General features: G+C 44.2%; 1 protein-coding gene and 1 pseudogene across 1 annotated transcript; one reads left to right on the forward strand and one right to left on the reverse strand.

The window, feature by feature from the left end:
- The first annotated feature begins 9,066 nt into the window (after positions 1-9,066).
- On the forward strand, positions 9,067-10,707 carry LOC119815856 (annotated as a pseudogene).
- A 1,879-nt stretch (positions 10,708-12,586) lies between these two features.
- On the reverse strand, positions 12,587-21,499 carry LOC119815192 (golgin subfamily B member 1-like). The gene is given in 13 exon segments (XM_042055135.1): positions 12,587-13,445; positions 13,447-13,596; positions 13,598-13,663; positions 13,665-13,712; positions 14,481-14,784; positions 14,787-15,398; positions 15,401-16,318; positions 16,321-16,718; positions 16,720-16,987; positions 16,990-17,319; positions 18,619-18,781; positions 20,397-20,519; positions 21,344-21,499. Coding segments are annotated over 13 exon segments (4,395 nt in total).
- Positions 21,500-22,233: the final 734 nt, after the last annotated feature.

Below are 22,233 nucleotides of genomic sequence, written 5' to 3' on the forward strand. Positions count from 1 at the left end.
ACAATAATGCTAAGGGAATTTCTCTTTCCTGTTGACTGTTTTCTTCTCTTTCGGTCCCCTGCCTCTTCCTCGCCTCCCATCACTCGCCTTTTCCTCCTTTCTCTTTCCTTTCTGTCCCCCTTCTTTCTTTCTTCTCCCTTCCTCCTTCCCTTTTTTTTTTTTTTTTTTTTTAAAGACAGGGTTTCTCTGTACCTCCTTCGCTCTTTATCTCTCTCCTTTCTAGGACTGACTTACGATTGGCTCTGTAGCAGAGAATGATCTTTGACCTTCTGGTCCTCTGAGCTATCTCCCAGTCCTCTGCAATCTGTTACTGGCTTCAGTGCAGGCCCTGAATGCACTCCCTCACCAACTGAGCTCTACTGCAGCTCCTTGGGATTGTGAAAGGTCTCGTGTCTATGAGGCACATTTGTAAGAAAGGCCTGTTTTGTTTTCTTTATTTTTTAATTTAATTTGTTTATTTATTTTGGTTTTTCGAGGGAGGCAGGGTTTTCTCTGTGTAACAGCCCTGACTGTTCTAGAACTTACTTTATAGACCGGGTTGGCCTGGAACTCACAGAGGTCCCCCTGCCTCTTCCTCCCAATGCTGGGATTAAAGGTGTGCACCACCACACCCAGTTTATTTTGTTAAAATACTGAGTGCTTTAACAAAATGTGCAAGATCTTCATAATAGTTTTTCTTTTCGCTTTTTGTGGTTCTGGTGATTGAACTCAGGGCCTCAAGGATGCTAGGTGAGTGCTCCATCACTGAGCCGTCTTTCCAGCCCACTTTTTGGTTCGTTTGCTAATAAATATAACATTTTATGAGAGAATTTCCTAACACCATTTTTTTTTTTTTTTGGTTTTTCGAGACAGGGTTTCCCTGTAGTTTCTAGAACCTGTCCTGGAACTAGCTCTTGTAGACCAGGTTGGCCTCGAACTCAGAGAGATCCGCCTGCCTCTGCCTCCCAAGTGCTGGGATTAAAGGCGTGCGCCACCACCGCCCGGCTCCTAACACCATTTTTACACATCCTCCTAAACTCGTTTTTAAAAGTTACTTCAGGCCGGGCGATGGTGGCGCACGCCTTTAATCCCAGCACTCGGGAGGCAGAGGCAGGCGGATCTCTGTGAGTTCGAGACCAGCCTGGTCTACAAGAGCTAGTTCCAGGACAGGCTCTAAAGCCACAGAGAAACCCTGTCACGAAAAACCAAAAAAAAAAAAAAAAAAAGTTACTTCAGTCATTCACTTACATGTGTAAACACATAGTCTCTAAATGAATATAATTTTCACATGGTGAAACAGTTACCAATACCATTCAGCTTCCAATGGCAGTAGATGAATATTTACTTTTGCTGATTAAGTGATAGGGACTGGAAAATCCATTCAGATGGTAAATTTGTAATTGTTAGCATCTTCATCCTTTCTACTTTATAAACAACCATGTTAAGAATCCATTCTATTTAAAAAAATAATAATTTCTCTTACTTGGCTCTTAAAAACATGGCATTTTTCACAACTTAGTGCTGGGGACAGACAGTGATGTATCAGGTCTTTGTGCTCAGTTTAAAGGTTGTGTCTTGGGCCATTAGCTCTACTGTAACGTGGCCTCTGCAGCCAGTCTGTCCTCTTAGATGTGCTGGTGGCAGCCAGAAGCATAGCACCTCTGAGCTCTGGGCCTCCTTCAGGCCTGGTTCTGTGCTGTAGGGTGTCTGTTCCCTTCTGAGGCCTGCGCTTGAGAACCAGTCTCCTTACTACAGGACTTACTACCAAGTGCATCTCCTTCACTTTGAAGCTTTAGGTTATGTTCTATCTAAAATGCTTGGGACCAGAGGTGTTTTACATCCATTAGGTTCTGTTCGCAGTCAAAGGGAAGGGAATCAGGCTTCACCACTTGAGAAGGTTCGCTGAAGAATTTAGAGATATTTAACAAAAAAATTCTTATTCAGGCAGTTGTTTTTCCGAAAAGAGTTTACTGAGGAGTTTCTGCTGAGACAATGTCCGAAATGAGCAGCATTTCTGAGTGGGACTATGGGCTTTCAGGGTGGGTTTCCGCTTTGAGCTTTTAGCCGTAGGCACCTTGGCCTCCCCACTTTTGTGTGGATGTGACTGTCCTCTGGATCAGACACTAACTGTGTCATCTTTGTTAGCCCAAAGTTTTACTTTCGGTCAACACTGGTAACAGTCTGTGGCAATAGAAGGAACATTTTAAACTCCAACTGTGAGAATTCCAGGGAAGAAAACCGCAGGGAAGTCCCACAAGGTGGTGGTACTTCAGACGTCTGGTCAGTGAGAAAAATCACATCCCATTTGAAAAGGCTTCGAGCAGTTCTGGACCCTTTTCCCAGATGTGGAAAGAAGCCCCCCAAATTCTTTGACAGCTCTTCACATAGACTCGGGGAATAAGGGCAACCTTATAGGAAGATCATTTAGCCCAGTGGCCTTGCCAGTTTCAGTCTTACAATCCCAGATGATTATGAGACAAATGTTCCAGTCACTTGATGCTCTGGTGTTTCCCACCTAGGCCAGATGACTGATCCCATCCAGACCTGGTGCTGTGTTATTGTTGGGTACCTGGCATGTTGTAGTCTTACAGGCATCAATTTGTTGAACCTCATAACACAGTTTTGAAAGTTGGCCTTATATGGCCCATTTCCTAGACATGGTTCAATGATAGAGGTATCTCAGTTTTTAAAATTCTACATTGTGTGTGTGTGTGTAGTGGGTGAATGTGCATGTTTTCACATGTGTGCATGTGTGTAAAGATATACACACATGTAGAGGCCAGACATTGATATTGAATGGCTTCTTTTATGGTTCCCCATCTGACTTATTACCTACATGCCTATCGACCTATCTGTCTATCATTTATTTGAGAGAGTCTCACTATGTAGCCCTGGCTGGCCTGGAATGCAATATGTTGACCAGTCTGTCCTCAAACTTAAGAGAGATGGACCTGCCTCTGTCTCCTGAGAGCTGGCTCCACATTGTGCCTTGTCCCCCACCTTGTTTGTTTGCTTGTTTGTTTATGGGGGCTGGAGAGATGACTCAGTGGTTAAGAACACTGCCTGCTCTTCCAAAGGTCCTGAGTTCAATTCCCACCTGGTGATTCACAACCATCTGTAATGAGATCTTGTGCCCTCTTGTGGAAAAGACCTGGTCAGGTGTCCTAATCAGCTTAGACCATGAAACCCAGTATGGACAAGTTTAACAGAACTGCCATATACGCTGCCTATGTATGCTACAGCATTACCAGGGCATAAATTTCATTTTTTCAATTTTATTTATTATGTTTTCTTTTTCAAGACAAGGTTTGTGTGTGTGTGTGTGTGTGTGTGTGTGTGTGTCCCTGGCTGGCCTAGAATTTAGAAATCTACCTTCCTCTGACTCCTGAGTGCTGTGATTAAAGGCACGTGCCACCACACCCAGCTCTACCCTATTTATTTATTTATTTATTTATTTATTTATTTATTTATTTATTTATTTGGGGTTTTTTTTGGAACAGGGTTTCTCTACATACTCCTGGCTGTCCTGGAACTCACTATGTAGACCAAGCTGGCCTCAACTCACAGAGATCTGCCTGCCTCTGCCCTCTGAGTGTGGGGATTAAAGGCGTGTGCCATCATACCTGGCTCCCCACCTTAGTTTTTGACAGTGTCTCTCAGGAAACCTGGAGCTCATAGATTTGGCTAGGCTGGCTGTGCCTTGCAGCTCCAGGGATCTTCCTGCCTCTGTCTCCCCAGCACTAAAATTACGCAATATACCATCTTTCTCAGCCTTCTATGTGGATACCAGCGATTGGAATTCAGATCCTCATGCTTATAGTAAGCACTTTCCTGAGATACCTCTCTGGACCCTTCCATGTTCTGTATGATGCATTTACTCCAACTATGACTTTGGGACTTTCTTTACATTTTTCAAAGGAATATTGTATTGAAGGAGCCATTGGGTGGCATCCAATGCAGATGGGTATCTCTAACAGTAGTGCTCGGCTCTCAAAAAAGCCCAGGTTATGTTGGGTGATTTCCCCTTTGAAGACTGTATTTCAGCTTTTATTTCCTAGAAAATAAAAGGGCAAGTTACTATGTGCCTTGACTTTATAATTTAAAGTTACCTCTTGGGAACAACATGTGAGTTTTAAGATGTCCTTTAGTTAATCTCACTCACTGCCATGGCTAATCTTGGTTGTCAATTTGAATGCATCTGGAATCAAGTAAAACAAGTCACTGAACATTCCTATGAGAGATTTTATTGGTTAGATTATCTGAAGCAGGAAGACTCATCCTAAAGTTGGGTATGCCTGGTGGCAGCCCAGGTAAATGGACATGAAAGAAGGAAGCTTTGTTTTTTGCCAGCTTGCCTTCACTTTGCTGGTAAATTCATCTATCCTGTGTCTGGGGATGCTGTTAGAACAAGATTTTTCTGGTTTCCAGTGTAGGCTGAAGAAAAGTGGCTCTGTAGGACTCCTCCAGGCTTTTTGAGGCCAGACTAGAACTTTTGAGATATCCATCCTTGTGGGTGGGCCGAGCAACTGTTAGATTCCCAGCCTCCCCAGCGTGGACTGCATCTCATAAAACAACCTAGTAAATCTCTGAACATATAGGGTATCTTTTTCTGAGACAGGGTTTCTCTGTGTAGCCCTGGCTGTTGCTGTCCTGGAACTAGCTCTGTAGACCAGGCTGGCCTCGAACTCACAGAGATCCACTTGCCTCTGCCTCCCTAATGCTAAGATTAAAGGCGTGTGCCACCATCACTAGGCTGGGCTCAGGGGATTTAACTATTGGCAGAGGGTGTCTTTACCTGCTAAGCAATCTCACCAGTCCAAAAAGGCAATTACGATAAAACAAATCCAAACAAAACCAAATCCCGCAGTCAGGAAAGAGAGGCCAGATGCATGCTCTACATAGGCATAGATAGTAGAAGAGGCCACGCCCTAGTGGGTGGGTAACTACTGGCTGTAGGACTTCCGACAGCACCTCCCCCTTTTGTTTAAATAAGAGAGTTCTAAGCCCAATACAAAATTTTATACAATAATAACAAATATATTCAATAAATATCCTATCCTAACTAGTTTAAATCTTGTTTAATAAATAACTTGACCAAGTGATGAGAGGAAAGTAACTACAACTATCTAGTCTTCAACCTCATCGAAGATCTGAGAAGGGAAAGAATATTACTTGAGTAAGCAGGAAGTGCAATCAAGCAACTTCCAAAATGTGCAACAAATGACAGAGACAACTGGCTACCTGGGCAATCACCCAAAGTCTCATTTGCAATGTTGAAGCAACCAACTTTGGCTAAGGCCTAGAGTAACTGACAGACTCTTTCTTTTTTTGTTTTGTTTTGTTTTTCTTTTTTAAATTTTATTTATTTATTATGTACAGTTTCTGCCTGCATGCATACCTACACCCCAGAAGAGGGTACCAGATCTCATTATAGATGGTAGTGAGCCACCATGTGATTGCTGGGAATTGAACTCAGGACCTCTCGAAGAACTATCAGTGCTCTTAACCGCTGAGCCATCTCTCCAGCCCCTGTTTTGTTTTTCAAGACAGGGTTTCTCTGTAGCTTTGGAGCCTGTCCTGGAACTAGCTCTTGTTGTCCAGGCTGGCCTTGAACTCACAGGGATCCACCTGCCTCCGCCTCCTGAGTGCTGGGATTAAAGACATGCACCACCACTACCCAGCGACAGACCATTTTCAGAGGGAGGAAATTTTTCAAAATCGCCTTACCTTGTCTTGGCAAGATTTGACAGTCCTGCTTATCCATTTCCGAATACCTTGTCAGTGGGTGAGGCATGGGCAGTTCTTTGCCCAAAGGCCAGTTTAGCCAAGAAGAAGCTCCAAGTGGAGTGTCGTCAGTGCTCAACATTCTCTTGGAAATGGAAATAGATTGGTGCTGCCAGAAGCAATCGTGTCTCAATTCAACAGAACCCTAAGTTATTTAAATGACATATTCTACAGTTCTTTGAAGTGATTGAAGATTACTTATCTATGCAGAATACAATCTATGTATCTAAAGAACCTTATTAGTCTAACTGTAAGTATGACAAACATAGATGACTATTAATCCATAATTCTTAATACCTATATAACTTAAAGACTAAAACTTCATATTAGAATATTATATAATAAACAACTGTGCAACAAGTAAGGACAGTGACCTCAAAATGTAAACAATGTATAAGTATCTTGGTCAGAGGTAGAAATGTACAATATATAAAATATATCAATATATAAAAAATGTTTTTAGCAGAGGTAGAAGCATGCATGCATGCTTACAATATTCAATATAATTTAATTTTGTATCAATATACAAGAATCTATACCAATGCAATTGCCTAAAGATAATAACTCACAAGTATTCACTCTTGTAGTGATGAGCTGTGGTCTGCGTTCCGCTGCCCGGCTAGCTTAGCCCCAGAAATAACAACACACAAATTGTATTCTTTTAAACACTGCCTGGCCCATTATTTTCAGCCTCTTACTCACATCTTGACTAACTCATATCGAATAATCTTTGTATAACACCACAAAGTGGTGTCTTACCAGGAAAGATTCAGCATGTCTGACCGGGCGGCTGGCTTCATCGCATCTGTCTCCCTGAGGAGAGGCATGGTGGTCTGTCTAACTTAGGAGAGGCGTGGCATCTGACTGAGCTATCTACCTCACTTCCTTCTTCCTGTTCTGTCTACTCCACCCACCTAAGGGCTGGCCAATCAAATGGGCCAGGCAGTTTCTTTATTAGCCAATGAGAGTCCTCCATCACACTCTTACTGTTATTATTTGTGTAAGCTCACACTAATCTATTATCCCATCCAATTTACCCCTTTTTTTCAAAGAGATTCCTGAACCTATAAAATTTCCCCACCCCTGGGCTGGAGAGATGGCTCAGCAGTTAAGAGCACTGCTCCTTCTTCCCAAGGTCCTCAGTTCAATTCCCAGCAACCATATGGTGCCTCACAACCATCCACAATGAAATCTGGTGCCCTCTTCTGGCCTGCAGGCAGACATATAGGCAGAACATTGTATACATAATAAATAAATAAATAAATCTTGCCGGGCAGTGGTGGCGCACGCCTTTAATCCCAGCACTCGGGAGGCAGAGGCAGGCGGATCACTGTGAGTTCGAGACCAGCCTGGTCTACAAGAGCTAGCTCCAGGACAGGCTCTAAAGCTGCAGAGAAACCCTGTCTTGAAAAACAAAAAATAAAATAAAATAAAAATAAAAATAAATAAATTAATCTTTAAAAAAATAAAAAATTTCCCCCAACACTATACCAATTATAATCAACCCCTAAATGATGTCCCTAACCCTGAGGACAAACTTTGTTTGGAAATGGGACAGCTGTCATGGGGGCGATATTCTTTCTATAGGATCCTGTGAAAGTAAAATGATGGTTAAGTTCCAAGATTACTGTCTGGTAAATTGCAAATAGTCTCTGAGTATTTGGTAGGGTTTTTCTGAGGTTCCTATTTGGAGGTGTGGCCAGAACGTTGTAAAAACGTGCACCATTTCAGCTAACCAAGTAGGAACCATCTTGAGCAGCTGGTACCCAAAACAGGTTTTATAGTAGCATTATCAGCATCATGACGTCATATCAACCAGGTGGCGTTGTTGTGGGGCCCATGTTCTTCCTGGCAACTTCAAAGATTACTGCAAGAAAATTCAGTGTGGAAAACGTAAACATTATTTATATAGACATATACAAACATATATATTCTTTTTTTATTTTATTGGTATTTGTTGAGCTCTACATTTTTCTCTGCTCCCCTCCCTGCCTCTCCCCTGCTCTCTTCAATCCTCCCCTAAGGTCCCCATGCTCCCAATTTACTCAGGAGATCTTGACTTCTTCTACTCATTAGTGGACTCTAGCCATAAACAAAGGACATTAAGCCTATAGTTCGCAAGCCTAGAGAAGCCAGATAACAAGGTGAACCCAAAGAAAAACATATATAGATCCTCCTGGAAATTGGAAGCAAACAAGATTGCCGGGGGGGGGGGGGGGAAGTTGGGAGCATAGGGGTGGGGGTTTGGGGGAAGGGGAGAGGGGGAGAGAGAAGGGAGAAAGGAAAGACTGGAGAGAGCTTGGGGGAGTGGGAGGGTGGAGATGGAGGAAGGGCGGATATAGGAGCAGGGAAGAAGATATCTACATTAAGGGAGCCATTTTAGGCTTGGCAAGAGACTTGGCTCTAGAGGGGATCCCAGGTGTCCACGGGGATATCCCCAGCTAGGTCCTTGGGCAGCAGAGCAGAGGGTGCCTGAACTGGCCTTGCCCCACTATCACACTGATGATTATCTCGAATATCACCATAGAATCTTGGTCCAGCGATGAATGGAGATAGAGACAGAGACCCTCATCAGAGTCACGGACTGAGCTCCCAAGGTCCAGTTGAAGAGCAGAAGGAGGAAGAAGATGAGCAAGGAAGTCTGGACTGCGAGGGGTTGGTCCACCCACCAAGACAGTGTGCCTGTTCTAATGGGAGCTCATCAAATCCAGCTGAACCGGGACTGAATGAGCATGCGATCAAACTGGACTCTCTGAATGTGGCTGATAATGGGGGTTGACTGAGAAGCCATTGATAAAGGCACTGGGACTTGTGTCTACTGCACGTACTGGCTTTTTGGGACCCTAGTCTATTTGGATGCAAAGCTTCCTAGGCCTGGATGTAGGTGGGGGAGGGCCTTGGACTTCCCACAGGGCAGGGTTCCCTGCCCTCTCTTAAGGAGGGAGGGGGAGGGAGGAGAGAGAGTGGGGAAGTGGGAGAGGAATGGGAGAAGGGGAGGAAGTGTAAATTTTTGAATGGAAAAAAAGTTGAAAGAGAGAGAGAGAGAGAGAGAGAGAGAGAGAGAGAGAGAGAGAGAGAGAGAGAGAGAGAGAGAGAGAGAGAGAGAGAGAGAGAGAAAGATCCCTAGCTTGTTGGGAAACTGTGTGGAGCCTGAGCTCACTGATAGAAGTCTGACTCCACATGAATTTCTCCAATAAAAAGGAGCTGTGAACTCTGACATACTCCCATGCTGTTAAGTTCTGTGGCCCTGACATGCGCAGTGGTGCTCCTCGTCAACGTCTGCTTTTCTCCTCAGACCTGGGGATGCCGCTAGAACGCTGGAGCCGGACAAACCCAGAGCGGAGAGCCAGTAAGATGCCAGGGTGGCAAGCCAGACCCGGGAGCGGCGGCATTCCCCCAAAAGCCACCGGTTCCTCCCAACGGGCACCGCAGGCCTGGCAGCAGAGGGCGGCCCCTAGTGTGGTCCCCGTGGCGGCAGAGGAGGAGGAGCCGGCTTTGGAAGCCGAACCGCCTGGTGCTCTTGGTCGAGGAGCTGGCCGCCAAGCGGCGTCTGGAACAGCAGGTCTTCAGCGACATCAAGGACAACGAGGTTGCGCTGCTGCTGCTGCTGCTGCTGCTGCTGAGGCTGTGGAGCTCTCGGGGTCAACGACAAGGAAGCTTGGATGACTATGAAGTGGAAGATGAAGCAAAAGATAATCTTTCTCCTCAGAAGAAGCCAGTTTGGGTGGATGATGATGAAGATGAGGAAATAGTTGACATGATGAACAATTGGTTTCGGAAAAATATAATGAAAAATGCCAGCGAGAGTAAACTCTCAAAAGACAAGCTTTAAAAGAGACATAAAGAGGCATTCCAGCATGCCACGGGAGGAGTACCTGATTGGGCACAAGCGGAGAAAATCTGCAGATGATGAAGGTGAAGAGGATGAAGATGATTTGTTGCAAAGGGCTGGGAATTTCATATCCGCATCCATTTCTCTTCCTAGAGGAATTCTGAAGATGAAGAACTGCCCGTCCTGCCAATGCTGAATGTCCTACCACTGCTCGGATCTCATCACTGCGGTCCTTCCTGGCGCACAGGTGGTGGTGCTCTCGGGGGTAGATAATGCTATCTCACTGTTTCAGGGAGATGGCAAAACGAACCCAAAAATCCAGAGCATCTATTTGGAAAAGTTTCCAATCTTTAAGGCTTGTTTCAGTGCTAATGGAGACAAGCTTTTAGCCACAAGTGTGCACAGCAAGGTTCTTTATGTCTATGATATGCGAGCTGGAAAGTTAGTTCCTGTACATCAAGTGAGAGGTTTGAAAGAGAGAATAGTGAAGCGATTTGAAGTCTCTCCAGGTGGATCCTTCCTGCTCAGAAGTGGCATTGCTGGGTTTTCTCATTTGCTGTCAATGAAGATGAAAGAATTGATTGGTAGCATGAAGAGCAATGGAAGAACTGCAGCATCCACATTCTCTTCTGATAGTAAGAGGATAGATGCTTCTTCTGGGAATGGAGAAGTTTGTGTGGGATGTGAATTCGAGGAAGTGCGTTAACAGATTCCTTGATGAAGGCAGTTTATATGGATTATCATTGCTGCATCAAAAAGTGGACTGTATGTGGCTTGTGGCTCTGAGAGTGGAGTGGTTAACATAGACAGTCAAGATTCTTGCCTCCAACAAACCAACCCAAAGCCAATAAAGGCCATAATGGACCTGGTCACTGGTGTCACTTCCTTGACCTTCAATCCCACTACAGAAATCTTCAAGAAAAATGAAAGAAGCTGTCAGATTGGTTCATCTTCCTTCCTGTACAGCATTTTCTAACTTTCCAGTTTTTAAAAGGAGTGCTATTTCTCGTGTTCAAACAATGGATTTTTCTCCCAGAGGTGGATACTTTGCCTTGGGGAATGAGCGAGGCAAGGCCCTGTTGTATAGGTTGCACCATTACTCAGAGTTCTAAAGATGTTTTTCTGAAATCCAGTTGAACCCACATCAGTCCATCTTCCCAGAAATTTCCCAGTGTGTGATGATATATGGATAATGACTTGTGGGATCCATGCTTAAAATTAGCAGCAATGTCTTAATATATAAATTTTATTTGAAAGGAAAAAAAAGATCTGTGTCCCTTCCCTTCTATTCTCAAGTCAGACATGCTCAGGTGACTTGTTTGGGCCAATGAAACAGACCCTTTCTGAGGGCCACTGAGAGTTTGGGGTCCTTTACTGGCTGCTTTACAAATAATCCCCCAGGGGCACTCCTCTGGCAGCCTGGGGCCCACAGTGACAAAGACTCTGCAAAGAAGTCCCAAGATAATCCCAAGAATTTGTTATTGAATCTGACCCAGGCTCTTCTGACCTTGGTGGGCTGTGGAATTGTGACCTGATTGGCTTAGAGATAATGAACTCAGAAAGGGTACCAGACCGGTTTCTCCAGTCTTGGACTGAAGAGAGCATTTTTACAGAAGAACAGAGTGTTTCTGCAGGAGAACAGAGCATTTCTGCAGGAGAACAGAAAACTTCTAAGGTCCCTTCCAAATGGACACTAGACTCAGGACATTTCATTTGTTCTGTTAAAGCTGTTTTAAAGTAGAGAAAATGTAGAAAGGGGAAATCTTCTAGGTAACTTGGAATTCTAATCCAATGTCAGAATTAGAGTATTAGAGCAGACATTATAACACATCATATGGCAATGCAGTTTTCTGGAGAAACCGTAGGACTTTAGAGATGAGACCGAGAAAACTCATTTCCCCTTTACAGATATCCCCGTTCATCCCTTGAGTGGAGTGTAACATGCAGGAATATCTTTGAAACCAAAGGAGAGTGTGTTCTCAATGGCCAGTCTTTGCTCTCTCTCTTCTTTCAGCAGCTTCTTTAACTCACTCACTTCTTGGTTCGTGCTGCAGAGCTGCTGCTGGACTTCAGACAATCTGGAGGGTGAAAGGCAGGCAAAGGGCATCACTGGATGTAGGACACGATCTCGAATACATTGTCACAAGGCTGGAAGCATTTCCCAAAATGGGAAAACTAAACTAACATAGAAGTACAGCTACAGAACAATTAAAGCAGAAAATACCTATGGGGAGATGCGAGCCCGTCGGAGCAGCTGTAATTCCAGTGTTTGTAGTGCTGCATGTGTGCACTTGTGTTACAAGCACTGTTCACTTCTTGCACAACATCTGTTAGGTACTGTTGCATTCAGTCTTTACATGGCTCTATGACGCTAGTCAGATACTAGGACACACTAAGAGCATATGGTGAACTCTACTTCACCAAGATTACAACCCAATTTCGTTAAAATAGCATACACTGGCCATACACAACAATAGATTTCATTATGATGTTTTCATACTCATAGATAATATATTTTTATCATATTCAAGCATCACCCTCTCTTGTCTATCACCCAATTTCTTGGCACACAGTGTACGATGGAGGAGAATCCTGCTCCTCTACCTTGGCTGTGGCTCCCCTGTGGCCTCCGGATCCCTCTTTCTCTTTCCATTCATCTCCTGGGGCGCTCCTGGAATATCTACATTTGGTGGCCCCTAGAAAAAACAACAGCAGAGCAGTTGTGATGGAAGCTCTTCAGACACCATGTGTGTGCAAACTGAGAGCCTTCCACTGTGTAGGGAAGCCAAGTTTGACAACAGCGACAGCATGTCTGTTTCTCTTAAAACCCGAACCATCTGGGGAATGTGCAGCAATGATGGTGATTTTTTCACACAGATGCTACAAAGAGGAACAGTCATCCTTTTCTATGGGAATAAAAAATCAATTTTAAGAATGGCTCAAAACTTCTCAAACCCAGATCTGAAATACACACTTACTAATCGATCTCTGTCATTCTGGAGTGAAGACATGGCTGTTTGCAAGCTCGCAGCGGTGGTCGGGAAAGGCGCCTAGGGTTCCTTCTTCCTGCAAGGCTGCCACTTGTCTCCTCAAGCTCTCAATCTGTGTAGACAAGCCTCGTTTCTCCCCTTGGAGGGTATCTGAGGACCGTTGTGGGCTTTGCCTAGCTTCTTCCGACCCCTTCAGCTTCTCATCTAGTTTTTCATATTCATTTTTCAGCTCCTTATTTTGCTGTCGCTGAGCCTTGAGGAGTTGCTTTTGCTGACAGTTCTTTATGGATATCACCTCGTTTGGGTCTTGCCTGTACTGGATCAGGTCGGCATCCAGCTTGGCATTCTCGGAATTGAGGTCATCCATATGATTTCTCAGCCCTTGAATTTCTTCCTTCAGTTTATTATTCTCAGCAGCAGCTTCTTGGATGAGTTGGTCTTTTTCTAAGATTATAGAGAGATGTTGATCTTCCAGCTGCTGGTAGTCACTTATGATGCGGTCTCGGTCATCCTGGAGTGAGGACATGGATTTAACAAAGGAATCCAGCTGAGCCCTCTGCTCCAGGTTCTCCTTGTTGTTTTCCAGTGTTTCCCTGAGCTGATTGGTTTTCTCAACAGCCTTCTTGTTTTCCTCTTCTAAGGCGACATTCTCCTCTTCCTTCTGGGACAACAGATTTTCTAGTTTTTTGATCTCTTTATTGTGTTGCCGGTGCAGCTCAGCACCAGCTGCCTCCTCCTCGCCAGAAAGCAGGCTTATAACCTTCTGCTCCTTCACACTGATTTCGTCCTGCAACCGACCGGTCAGCTCTCTAGAGGCCCTTAGATCTGTCTTGAGTTGTTCATAATTGAATTTACAATTCTTCTTGCTGTTTTATAATTTCTTCCAAATTTTCCTTATTGTTTTTACATTTTTCTAACGATTCATTTAAGTCAGTTGACTGGTCTTTGAGATTCTTAAGTTCTGACTCCAATTTAGCTAATCCATTCATAGAATTGTGATACAGTTGCTGAGTCTCTTAATTGGGACATAAGCTCTTTGTTTCCCCCCTGCAGGGTATCACAAACTTCCTGTTGTTGTCAGAGCTGTCTGGGCCTTGGACTCCCAGATCTCCTTGTCAGGTTCAAGTCTATGAGGGAGGGAGAAAGAGGAGGAGAGAGCTAACTATATGACATACAGCTAATTGATCTACAAATCAGTCAACATTCGAAGGTTTTAATAGAGCTCTTAGTTCTCTGCATCTATACACGTATGCTAACACAATCCCTCACACAGAAAGATAGCATCCAGCTACATGGCAGAGATTTGAATCATGAAACTGTGATCAGTTTGAGACACTGAGAAGGAACTCAGCCCCAGCCCCACTGTTTTGTTCTGCCTTGCTCCAGACAAGTCAATGGTGGGTGCTTGTACAGCTGCAAGCCTGGCAAAGGCAGCAGTGAGGAAACAAAAGGGGAGGCGTCCTGAGGGCGGGGCACTGTCAGTTCCTGAACTCGAAAGGCCATCTTTAAGAGTGTGAGGATGGTATTTCTAACTGGCATACAGGATAGAGATGATGCCAACTGTGATGGAGAGGACAAGGCCACTTAGGACAGCAAAGCAGTCCTTTGGGAGTAAGCTGGTGGAAATCTCGACAGTAGGCAGGTTGTCAAGAATCCAGATATAAAAATGAAGAGAAATTTAGGTCATCTCAACAGAGATATGGGGGAAAAACATATCAGTGGTTTTATATTAATGATTTTATGCTAATACAAATTATAACAAGTCACAAAATTTGACAAAAAATGTCAGAAGGGAAAGAGGATATACCGTCTAAGGGAATTTAAAACATAAATTGCTTCTGTAATTCTAATTAAATAAAAACAGCTTAAAGACTTTGTAAAAGTCTTATGCTCACTTGGTGATATCGATCTTCAGTTCTTCTGCACGGGTGGTCATTTGCTGCAGCTGATCCTTTAGAACCATGCAATTCTCCTCTTTTAGTCTGCTCTCTTCTTTGGTTTGAATGGCATCACCAAACTTCTGCTCCCATTTCTTGGCTTCCTCGATCGCCCTGCCACGGTCATCCTGGAGGGATGACATGCTCTTAGTAAAGGCTACGAGCTGAGCCACAGTGCTGCCCAGGCTCTCCTGCAGCTATTTCATTGCTTTGTCTTTCTGGGACAGGGTGACCTGGGTCTCTGCAAGTGTGTCTTCCATGCGGACCTTTCTCCATGCAAAGCATCCAGTTTCTCTTGCATGTTCTTCTCCTCGTCCACGTGCTTTTCTTCTGCCTGCTCCAGTCCTCGCACCGGATCTTCATCTTTCTGCTTCATCTGGCTTTTGATGGCTTCTTTGTTTGACTGAAGCTCCTTTTTCAGTCGGAGGTTGTCCGCTAGCACTCTCACAGCTTTGCTTTGAGTGTCATCTAGCAGTACCTTGAAGCTAGATAGTTCCTCTTGTGCCTTTTCGCGATGTTCAACTGCTTGCGCCAGATTTCCTTTGGTCACGTCCAGATCCTTTTGGGATTCAGTCTGAACAAACTCTAAGGCCTTAACCGTCTTCTCCAGAGTGCTGATCCTCTCCTGGTACCTACTGCAGTCCCTCTGCAGCTGCTTTACCTCGAGCTGCTTTTCTTTCAGCAGCTCCTGGAGCTCCTTTGCGTGGCTCTTATTGCCAGGTCCTTTCTGGGCACCTTGTATCTTCTCTAAATACTCCTTCCGTATTTCTGACTCCACCTTGGTTTTCTCCTTAACCAACTGCTGCTTTTCTTCTTCTAAGTCACTCATGCACTTTTTAAGGTTCTGCACCTCAGATTCTAGTTGCTCGTTTTTATTTGGGCATCCGTAACATCCTGGTAATAATTCCCAATGCTTCCGTTAAGTTCTGCCAGTTGATTCATTAACCTTTCCTCTGAGTCATCTTTTTCTTCTTCTGCCATCTCTTTCAGCTTGGTGACTCGGGAAAGTTCTTCTTGAATTTGCTGGTTTAACGTGTTTATCTTGGTGACTTCGTCCTCACGTAGTTTTAGTTCGCCATCCTTTGCCGATATTTGACTCAGGAGGGCATTTTTCTCATTTTCTAGTGTCTGGCTAAGCTCCCTGTCACTCTGTTTCTCCATCTCTAACCCAGCGATTCTTCCCTTGAGTCGCTCAGGCTGCTGGAGGTGGTCACTGCTGTCGTCGTGGGAGCCGAAAGTCTCACTAGTGCCAGGCTTGGCGCTGTTTGCTGAAAGAAGACAGTCCGAATCTTCAAGTTTAACGCTCACACTCTGAGTATCTTGCTCTTGCGATTTGCCTACCAGAGCTTGTGTTTCTTCTTCAGTGATGACATCCGTTTGTTGATGGAATTTCTCAGTGGCTTCTAGGCTAGCTTGTTTCAGTGCACTCTCTTCTTGAAGCTTCAGCTCTTCTCTCAGAATGTTTTTCTCTGCCATTAAAGCCTCAAACTCCTTAGAAAGGGTTTTATACTCTAATTGTACCCTTTCTAGTTCCTCCTTCAGGCTGGAATTTGAAGAAAGAAGAGCATCCATGCTTTCCTTGGCTCCTCCTAGAGGCTGAGCCTCTGCTCTAAGCCGGTCGTTTTCTTCCTCCACCTCCAGGATCTTCTCTTGTTTAGATGTAGCAAACTTTCTCATCTTTTCTTTCATCTCTTCCATTTCCTGTTCTGCATCCTGCAGGTGCTTTGCTGTCTCCCTTTTGTCTGTCTCTGTGCTTCGTAACTTCCCGTGCAGTTCTTGCTTCTCTTGCCTCACACGTGCTGGATCCTCTCTACTTCATTGCTCGTGTTCTCGTAGGACTGCAGAAGAACTTCATGCTCCTTCTGCAGCTCCTTGAGCTTCTCTTGCCATTCGGTGCTCTCTGCAATGTTAGAGCATCTCAGAGATTCAAGTTCCTTCATCAGTTTTTCCTTTTCTTCCATAAGCCCCTCCAGAGCTAGTTTCAGGCTTTCACAAGAGCCACCGAGGTTCTGGTTTTCGAGTAAAGACTTGTCCATTTCTACAATGAGTTTGTCTCTTTCTTCATAAAGAAGGGCTAACTTTCTTAGGAATACATCTTTCTCTTTATTTTGAACCTGGCTTTCAACATCTGTGAGAGACTTGGTCAGGTGTGCCATAGCATCTCTTGCTGAAGACAATTCCTCTTGCAGATTGTTTTTTTTTCAATGCCTCCTTTAGGGAGATGAGAGCCGCCTGCAGTTTCCTCTGTATCTGCTGCTTTGCTTTAGCTTCTTCTTCACCCTCTTCTGATTTCTGCTTCAGCTCACAAAGTTCCACCTGGAACTGCTTTAGCCTCTCCTCATGCTCCTTAGCCTACATTTCCAGCTGTGTGTGCAGGGCCCTGTTGAAATGCTCCTCTTCCCTCATCTCTGCCTGGACTTTGGTGAGGGTCTGTTCTCTCTCACTAAGCTGTCCAGACAGGTAGCTACCTCTTCTTCCTTCTGCTGCGTGTGCTTTTGCAGTTCATCTAGTTCAGGCTGTAATGCTTTCAGATGTTCCAGGCCAGCAAGTTTGAGTTGGCTGCTTTCCCATTCCTGCTCCAGGCTTTCTGCGTGGGCCTCAGCTTCATGGGAGGCTGCCTTCAAATTCTGGATTTCTAAACCCTGCTTACGTATCCTCTCTTGTAACAGAAATCCTTCTTCTGCTTTCTGGGTCAGCTCACTTGTTGTAGAACTAATTTTCAATTCCAGCTCTTCTTTCTCAACCTCCATTTCTTTCAGCTGGGCCTTCATCTGGGCAAGAGAAACGGTATAACATCCTCATGTTATACTTATGATTTATACATTTAATGCTTTATAAATTTTACCTCAAGAGAAAAAGAATTGCTCAACTAGTGTACCTCAACCACTAACAACTCCTAACAAATCTGGTCAATGATACACATTCTGAAATATTTGGGAATACATAAAACATTAAGATGACCTGGTTGACAGAGACAGACTAAAGGATAGTTACTGAAGCAAATACATACAATACAGTATTATGATACAATCTAGAGTATAAACAGCTCCTGCCTATGTGAAGAGCTGGAAGAGGTCTCAGTAAACACTTTCTCATGGCTCACAGTACTGTCCAGGGATCTTGTCTCAACAGCTCTGTCAGTGTGGGAGGGCATCACCTCACAACAGAGGTGGGTGAACACACTTACCACAGTTGTGGGCCAGCCTGGTCCACTAAGATCCAGACTCCCTTTGTTCTGACACTTATACTCACTAAGAGCCTTGGGGTGATTATAATCTAGTTTTCCACAGAGACAGATGGAGAAGGAAAAAGGAAGATACCGGCTAGCCAGCCATTTGGCAAACAAACTTGTTTACTGTTAATGTATTTACTGGAAGTATTATGGTTTCTCTAATAGACTTGTAAGTTTGTTTAGACTGACTTGTGTACCCTAAACCTGAACAAATCTTTGTTAAAAAAAAAAAAAACAAACAAAGCTGATCCCACACTGGGAAAACGGATGTGAAACAGGAGTCATGGTTCACCCAAGATACAGATCTAAGGCACTGGAGTCGGACCACTCCTCAGATGTGTGTGTTAGTATCACTCCCCCGCTACTCCTTGTGGGGAAGCTGCTTTCATGCCTTTCGAGATTCCAGTCAAGTAGACTGGATATGACCAGAGGACAAGGGCACAGGGAGGCCAAAGGCAGATAAGAGTAGCCCAGATCGGCAGCGTGGGTCCATACAGTACAGCAAGACAAAGGAAGAATTATGGCCTTATCCGATTACTTCAACCCAGAAGAAAGCTGACCAAGGAAAAACCACACAGAGACGGTGCACGAAGCACAAGAACCACTCAAGACAAACAAGAGGGGGCAGTGACGAGAAAGAAATTTGCCAGAGGCAAAGAGGAAACTGCAGAAAGACTCTAGCCTACAAGCCCTGAAGGAAAAGAGCAATTAAGACAGAAAATGAAAGCCCCGGGAGGGACCACGCCTGCTTTACCGCTGTGTCAACACCAGGTAAGCACTGAGCGTTTGCCGAAAAGAATGAACAGATGACACCAATCCTCTGGCCCCTTAAAGGTTTTCACGCCTGCTGCCCAACAACCTAACGTAGAAACCAGCCCTCCCTGGCAGCGAGTGGGACCGCAGACAGTACCTGGTTTCTCTGTTCGGCCAAAGTCAGCTCCTGCTGCAGCAGCAAGTCTACAGCCTGAGCACGGCCCAGCAAGGCCTCTTCACGATCCTCAAGTTTCCTGTGTGTCACCCTCAATTTCTGGAAAGAAATGTTTAGACATAATTACAGATAAATAAGCAAAATTATTTGCCCATCTTCCAAAGTGCCATGTGCACCTGTAAGGCTCCGCTTTCGAGTGTGGAAGAGAAGAGCTAAGTAGGACACCGCACGCCATGACCCATCAGGCAGCAAGAGAATACCCAAAATGCCTTCTCCAGAGCACGACAACAACCAAACCCAAATGCAAGCAAGGCCTTGAATCACGGAGCCTAATATACTTAAGATAAAATGACACACACTCACATTCAAAATTACATAGTTCCTGTCCTGTCCCTCAGTAGCAGCGGTAGCATGCATATCGTACCTACAAAAGAGAGCAATCTTTATAGGCAAAACCATTTCTCTTCTGTTTTCAATCACAGGGCAGGCACTTGAAAAATACCTACTGAATCAACCAGTCAATATATACAATTCATAGTCCAGTTTTCAAAGTAGTACACTCTGAAATTCCACTTAGTAGTACATTCGGAAAGACTGCTTACAACTTGGAACAGGTTTGCACTCAAGAACAAAGAAATGAGCGGCTGGAAAGATTGGCGCAATTGGCAAAGTACTCGTGGGGACTTGTGTTCAATCTCCAGAATCCACATAAAAAAAGTCAGGCCAGGTGAATCCCAGACTGAGGTGGTAGAAACAGGATTCCGGAGGCTTCTTAGCCAGCCAGCTGGCCTAGCCTAAGTGGTAACCTAGGCCAATGAGAGGCCTGGCCTCGGAGGGGGAAAGTATCAAGGCGAATGGCTCCAGAGGAGGGAATGACATCCAAAGTTGTCCTCTGGCCACCACACACATGTGCATGTATGCATGCATACCCGTGTGCATAAACATGCACTTGCACATACATGAACACACGTATACAAACACAGATCAAACAAAGTGTCACTAAAGTGCCTTTCCTTACAGGGTTCTACATTCTAAGTACACGCAATGTGAGTTAGTACAGGGTAAGCTCAAATACAATGAAGTCAATTTTTTTTAAATATTTATTTATTTATTATGTATACAATACTCTATCTTGTGTGTATGTCTGCAGGCCAGAAGAGGAAACCAGACCCCATTACAGATGGTTGTGAGCCACCATGTGGTTGCCGGGAATTGAACTCAGGACCTTTGGAAGAGCAGGCAATGCTCTTAACCTCTGAGCCATCTCTCCAGCCCAATGAAGTCAATTTTCAATGCACCTTAAAAAATACTGATTTAAGAAAAGAATGTGCTTTCCAAATCACTTTTTACCTCTTTTTTTTAAAACAAAACAAAACAAAACAAAACAAAACTGACTTCATCTATTTGAAGTTTTGGATCAGGGTTAGAGCATGAACGGTAGCAGTAAATCCGCAAATGAGAAAGAAACCAGCGCATTGCTGACTCCCGCAGAAGTCCCCAAGAAGTTCCAACCTGATGAGATAAGGAAAAAGGGAAAGTATGGACAAGACAGAAAATGATGTGCAGCGAAAGACAGGACGCCAATAAGAAGCCAAGGAATACACGGAGGATGTCTGGAGCGCAGCAGGGAAGGCAGGGCTTGGAAAGTGGCTGTGAGGTCTGGATTAAATGTTAACAAAAACGAGAGTCATCCCACGGACTGTGAGCAACACACCTGTTGCAGCTCTGTCTCCACATCTGCCTGGGTCACTAACGGAAGCTGCTTATCTTCATGGAGGCGGACCTGGGTTTCAAAGCAGGAGGCTTTCTCTCGGACCACCTGCTGCGTGGAACTCAACTGAAGACACACGCCGGAGAAACTAGACAAGGTACACTCCAGAGTAGCTCACAGACAAGTCTTTCAGCCTAACCTCCAAAGATGGGCACACAGCACTGACGGACAGTGCTTCTCTAAACCTCAGCTCTGAGGGGCAAGGGTGAGAATGTCAGAAGAGCTAGAGGCCCAGCAGTAACTTCCAGACAAGAAAGAAAGCCTACTATCAAACTCTGAATCAACTCATATATAACTTTAATTAAAAAAAATCTTCACAGATACTAAAATTGTTATAAATATGGGAGAAGATACTTTTTAATTCTGAAAAGATTAGAAAATTAACCATACAAGTGAAGTTAAATTTCTGTTCAGTATCAGACTCATGCTCAAAAATGGTCCTGGAACCTCACTCCTGTAAATTAGCAGCTCAAGCCATGAACATTATTCAAAATGCTCTACAAATAGAAATACAAGTCTATTCTATCTTGTATGGTTATTTGTTTGTATTTCAAGGGCTCACCACCTCCCCAGAAAGCCATGTCCAGCTCTCACTCCTGCAGGCTGTTCTCTTAATGCATTCTTCTCTGTCTTTCCCAACTCTTCCCCACAGGAATGCGGCTTGTCTAGAGTGTTACCTAGCTCTCAGGGTTCCTCTCTGTCTTCTCACAAGAACGTGGATTGTCTAGAGTGTTTCCTAGCTCTCAGGGTTCTGTTTAAATCCCATCTTTTATTCTGTATGTTTCTATAACTACCATATTCACAAAATACGTTAAAGCTGAGGCTACTTTTATCAATTTTATTTTTTGAGATAGGTCTCACTGTGTAGCCTGGGCTAGCCTGGAACTTGCCATGCAGCCAACACTGGTGTCAAACCCACGATCTGTACAGCTCAGTCTTCTGCATGCTGGGGCAATGGCTTGTGTTACCACACTTGGCCTTTGGTATTTTGTTTGTGGAGTGGCTTGCTCCACAATGGACCTGTTACCATATTCATATGCCTTCATTGCCTTTGTTTTAAGTAACTTAAAAGAATAAAAAATGTGTAACCTTTTCCTATCCTACACTATATATGAAGCATGAAAGCTCCAACAGAAGCTAATAGGATAAGATTATCAATTTCTGGGTCTATAACTCTGTGTGCCCAACCGTCAGCCATTCCTACATGGAAGACACCTCTGTCATCAATATGTCTGATGGCTGAGATCAGCTGCGTGTTGTGTTCAAAGACCTCCAGGATGAAATGTGGCATGGCACAAAAGCATCCTCAAAGGAGAACTACGGGAAACTGAGAAAAACAGAGTTGAGGGTGCCAGCGCAAACAGGCTGGCTCTGGCTTCAGAATAACCATGAAGAAGAACGCTGCATCCTAGAGTCATTAGCAAGGAGCCTCATACCCCCTCTGCTTCTTTAGTCTATGTTTATTAAATAACTTTAAGGTTAAGATATATCTTCCTAACAAGATTTTATCAGAAAGGAATGGAGCTAATACTTTGATTTCTTTTATCTATCCATTTCCTTTGAGTTTTATCTATCCATTTCCTTTGAGTTTGGCCACGAGCCCGTTCCTGAGATACACAATCTCTGTGTGCTATTAAAATGGAGTATCTGGACCTAAGGAATAAAAACAGCCATCATAAAGCTATGGCAAGTTCACCAACATAAATGGCATTTTTTGAGGGGTTCTGGTGTTTCCTACTAAGATATGAACCACTTACCATACTTCTAGCTTCTTCCGCCA

This window comes from Arvicola amphibius, chromosome 5 (genome assembly GCF_903992535.2).
Source record: "Arvicola amphibius chromosome 5, mArvAmp1.2, whole genome shotgun sequence".
In the NCBI taxonomy this organism is placed as follows: domain Eukaryota; kingdom Metazoa; phylum Chordata; class Mammalia; order Rodentia; family Cricetidae; genus Arvicola; species Arvicola amphibius.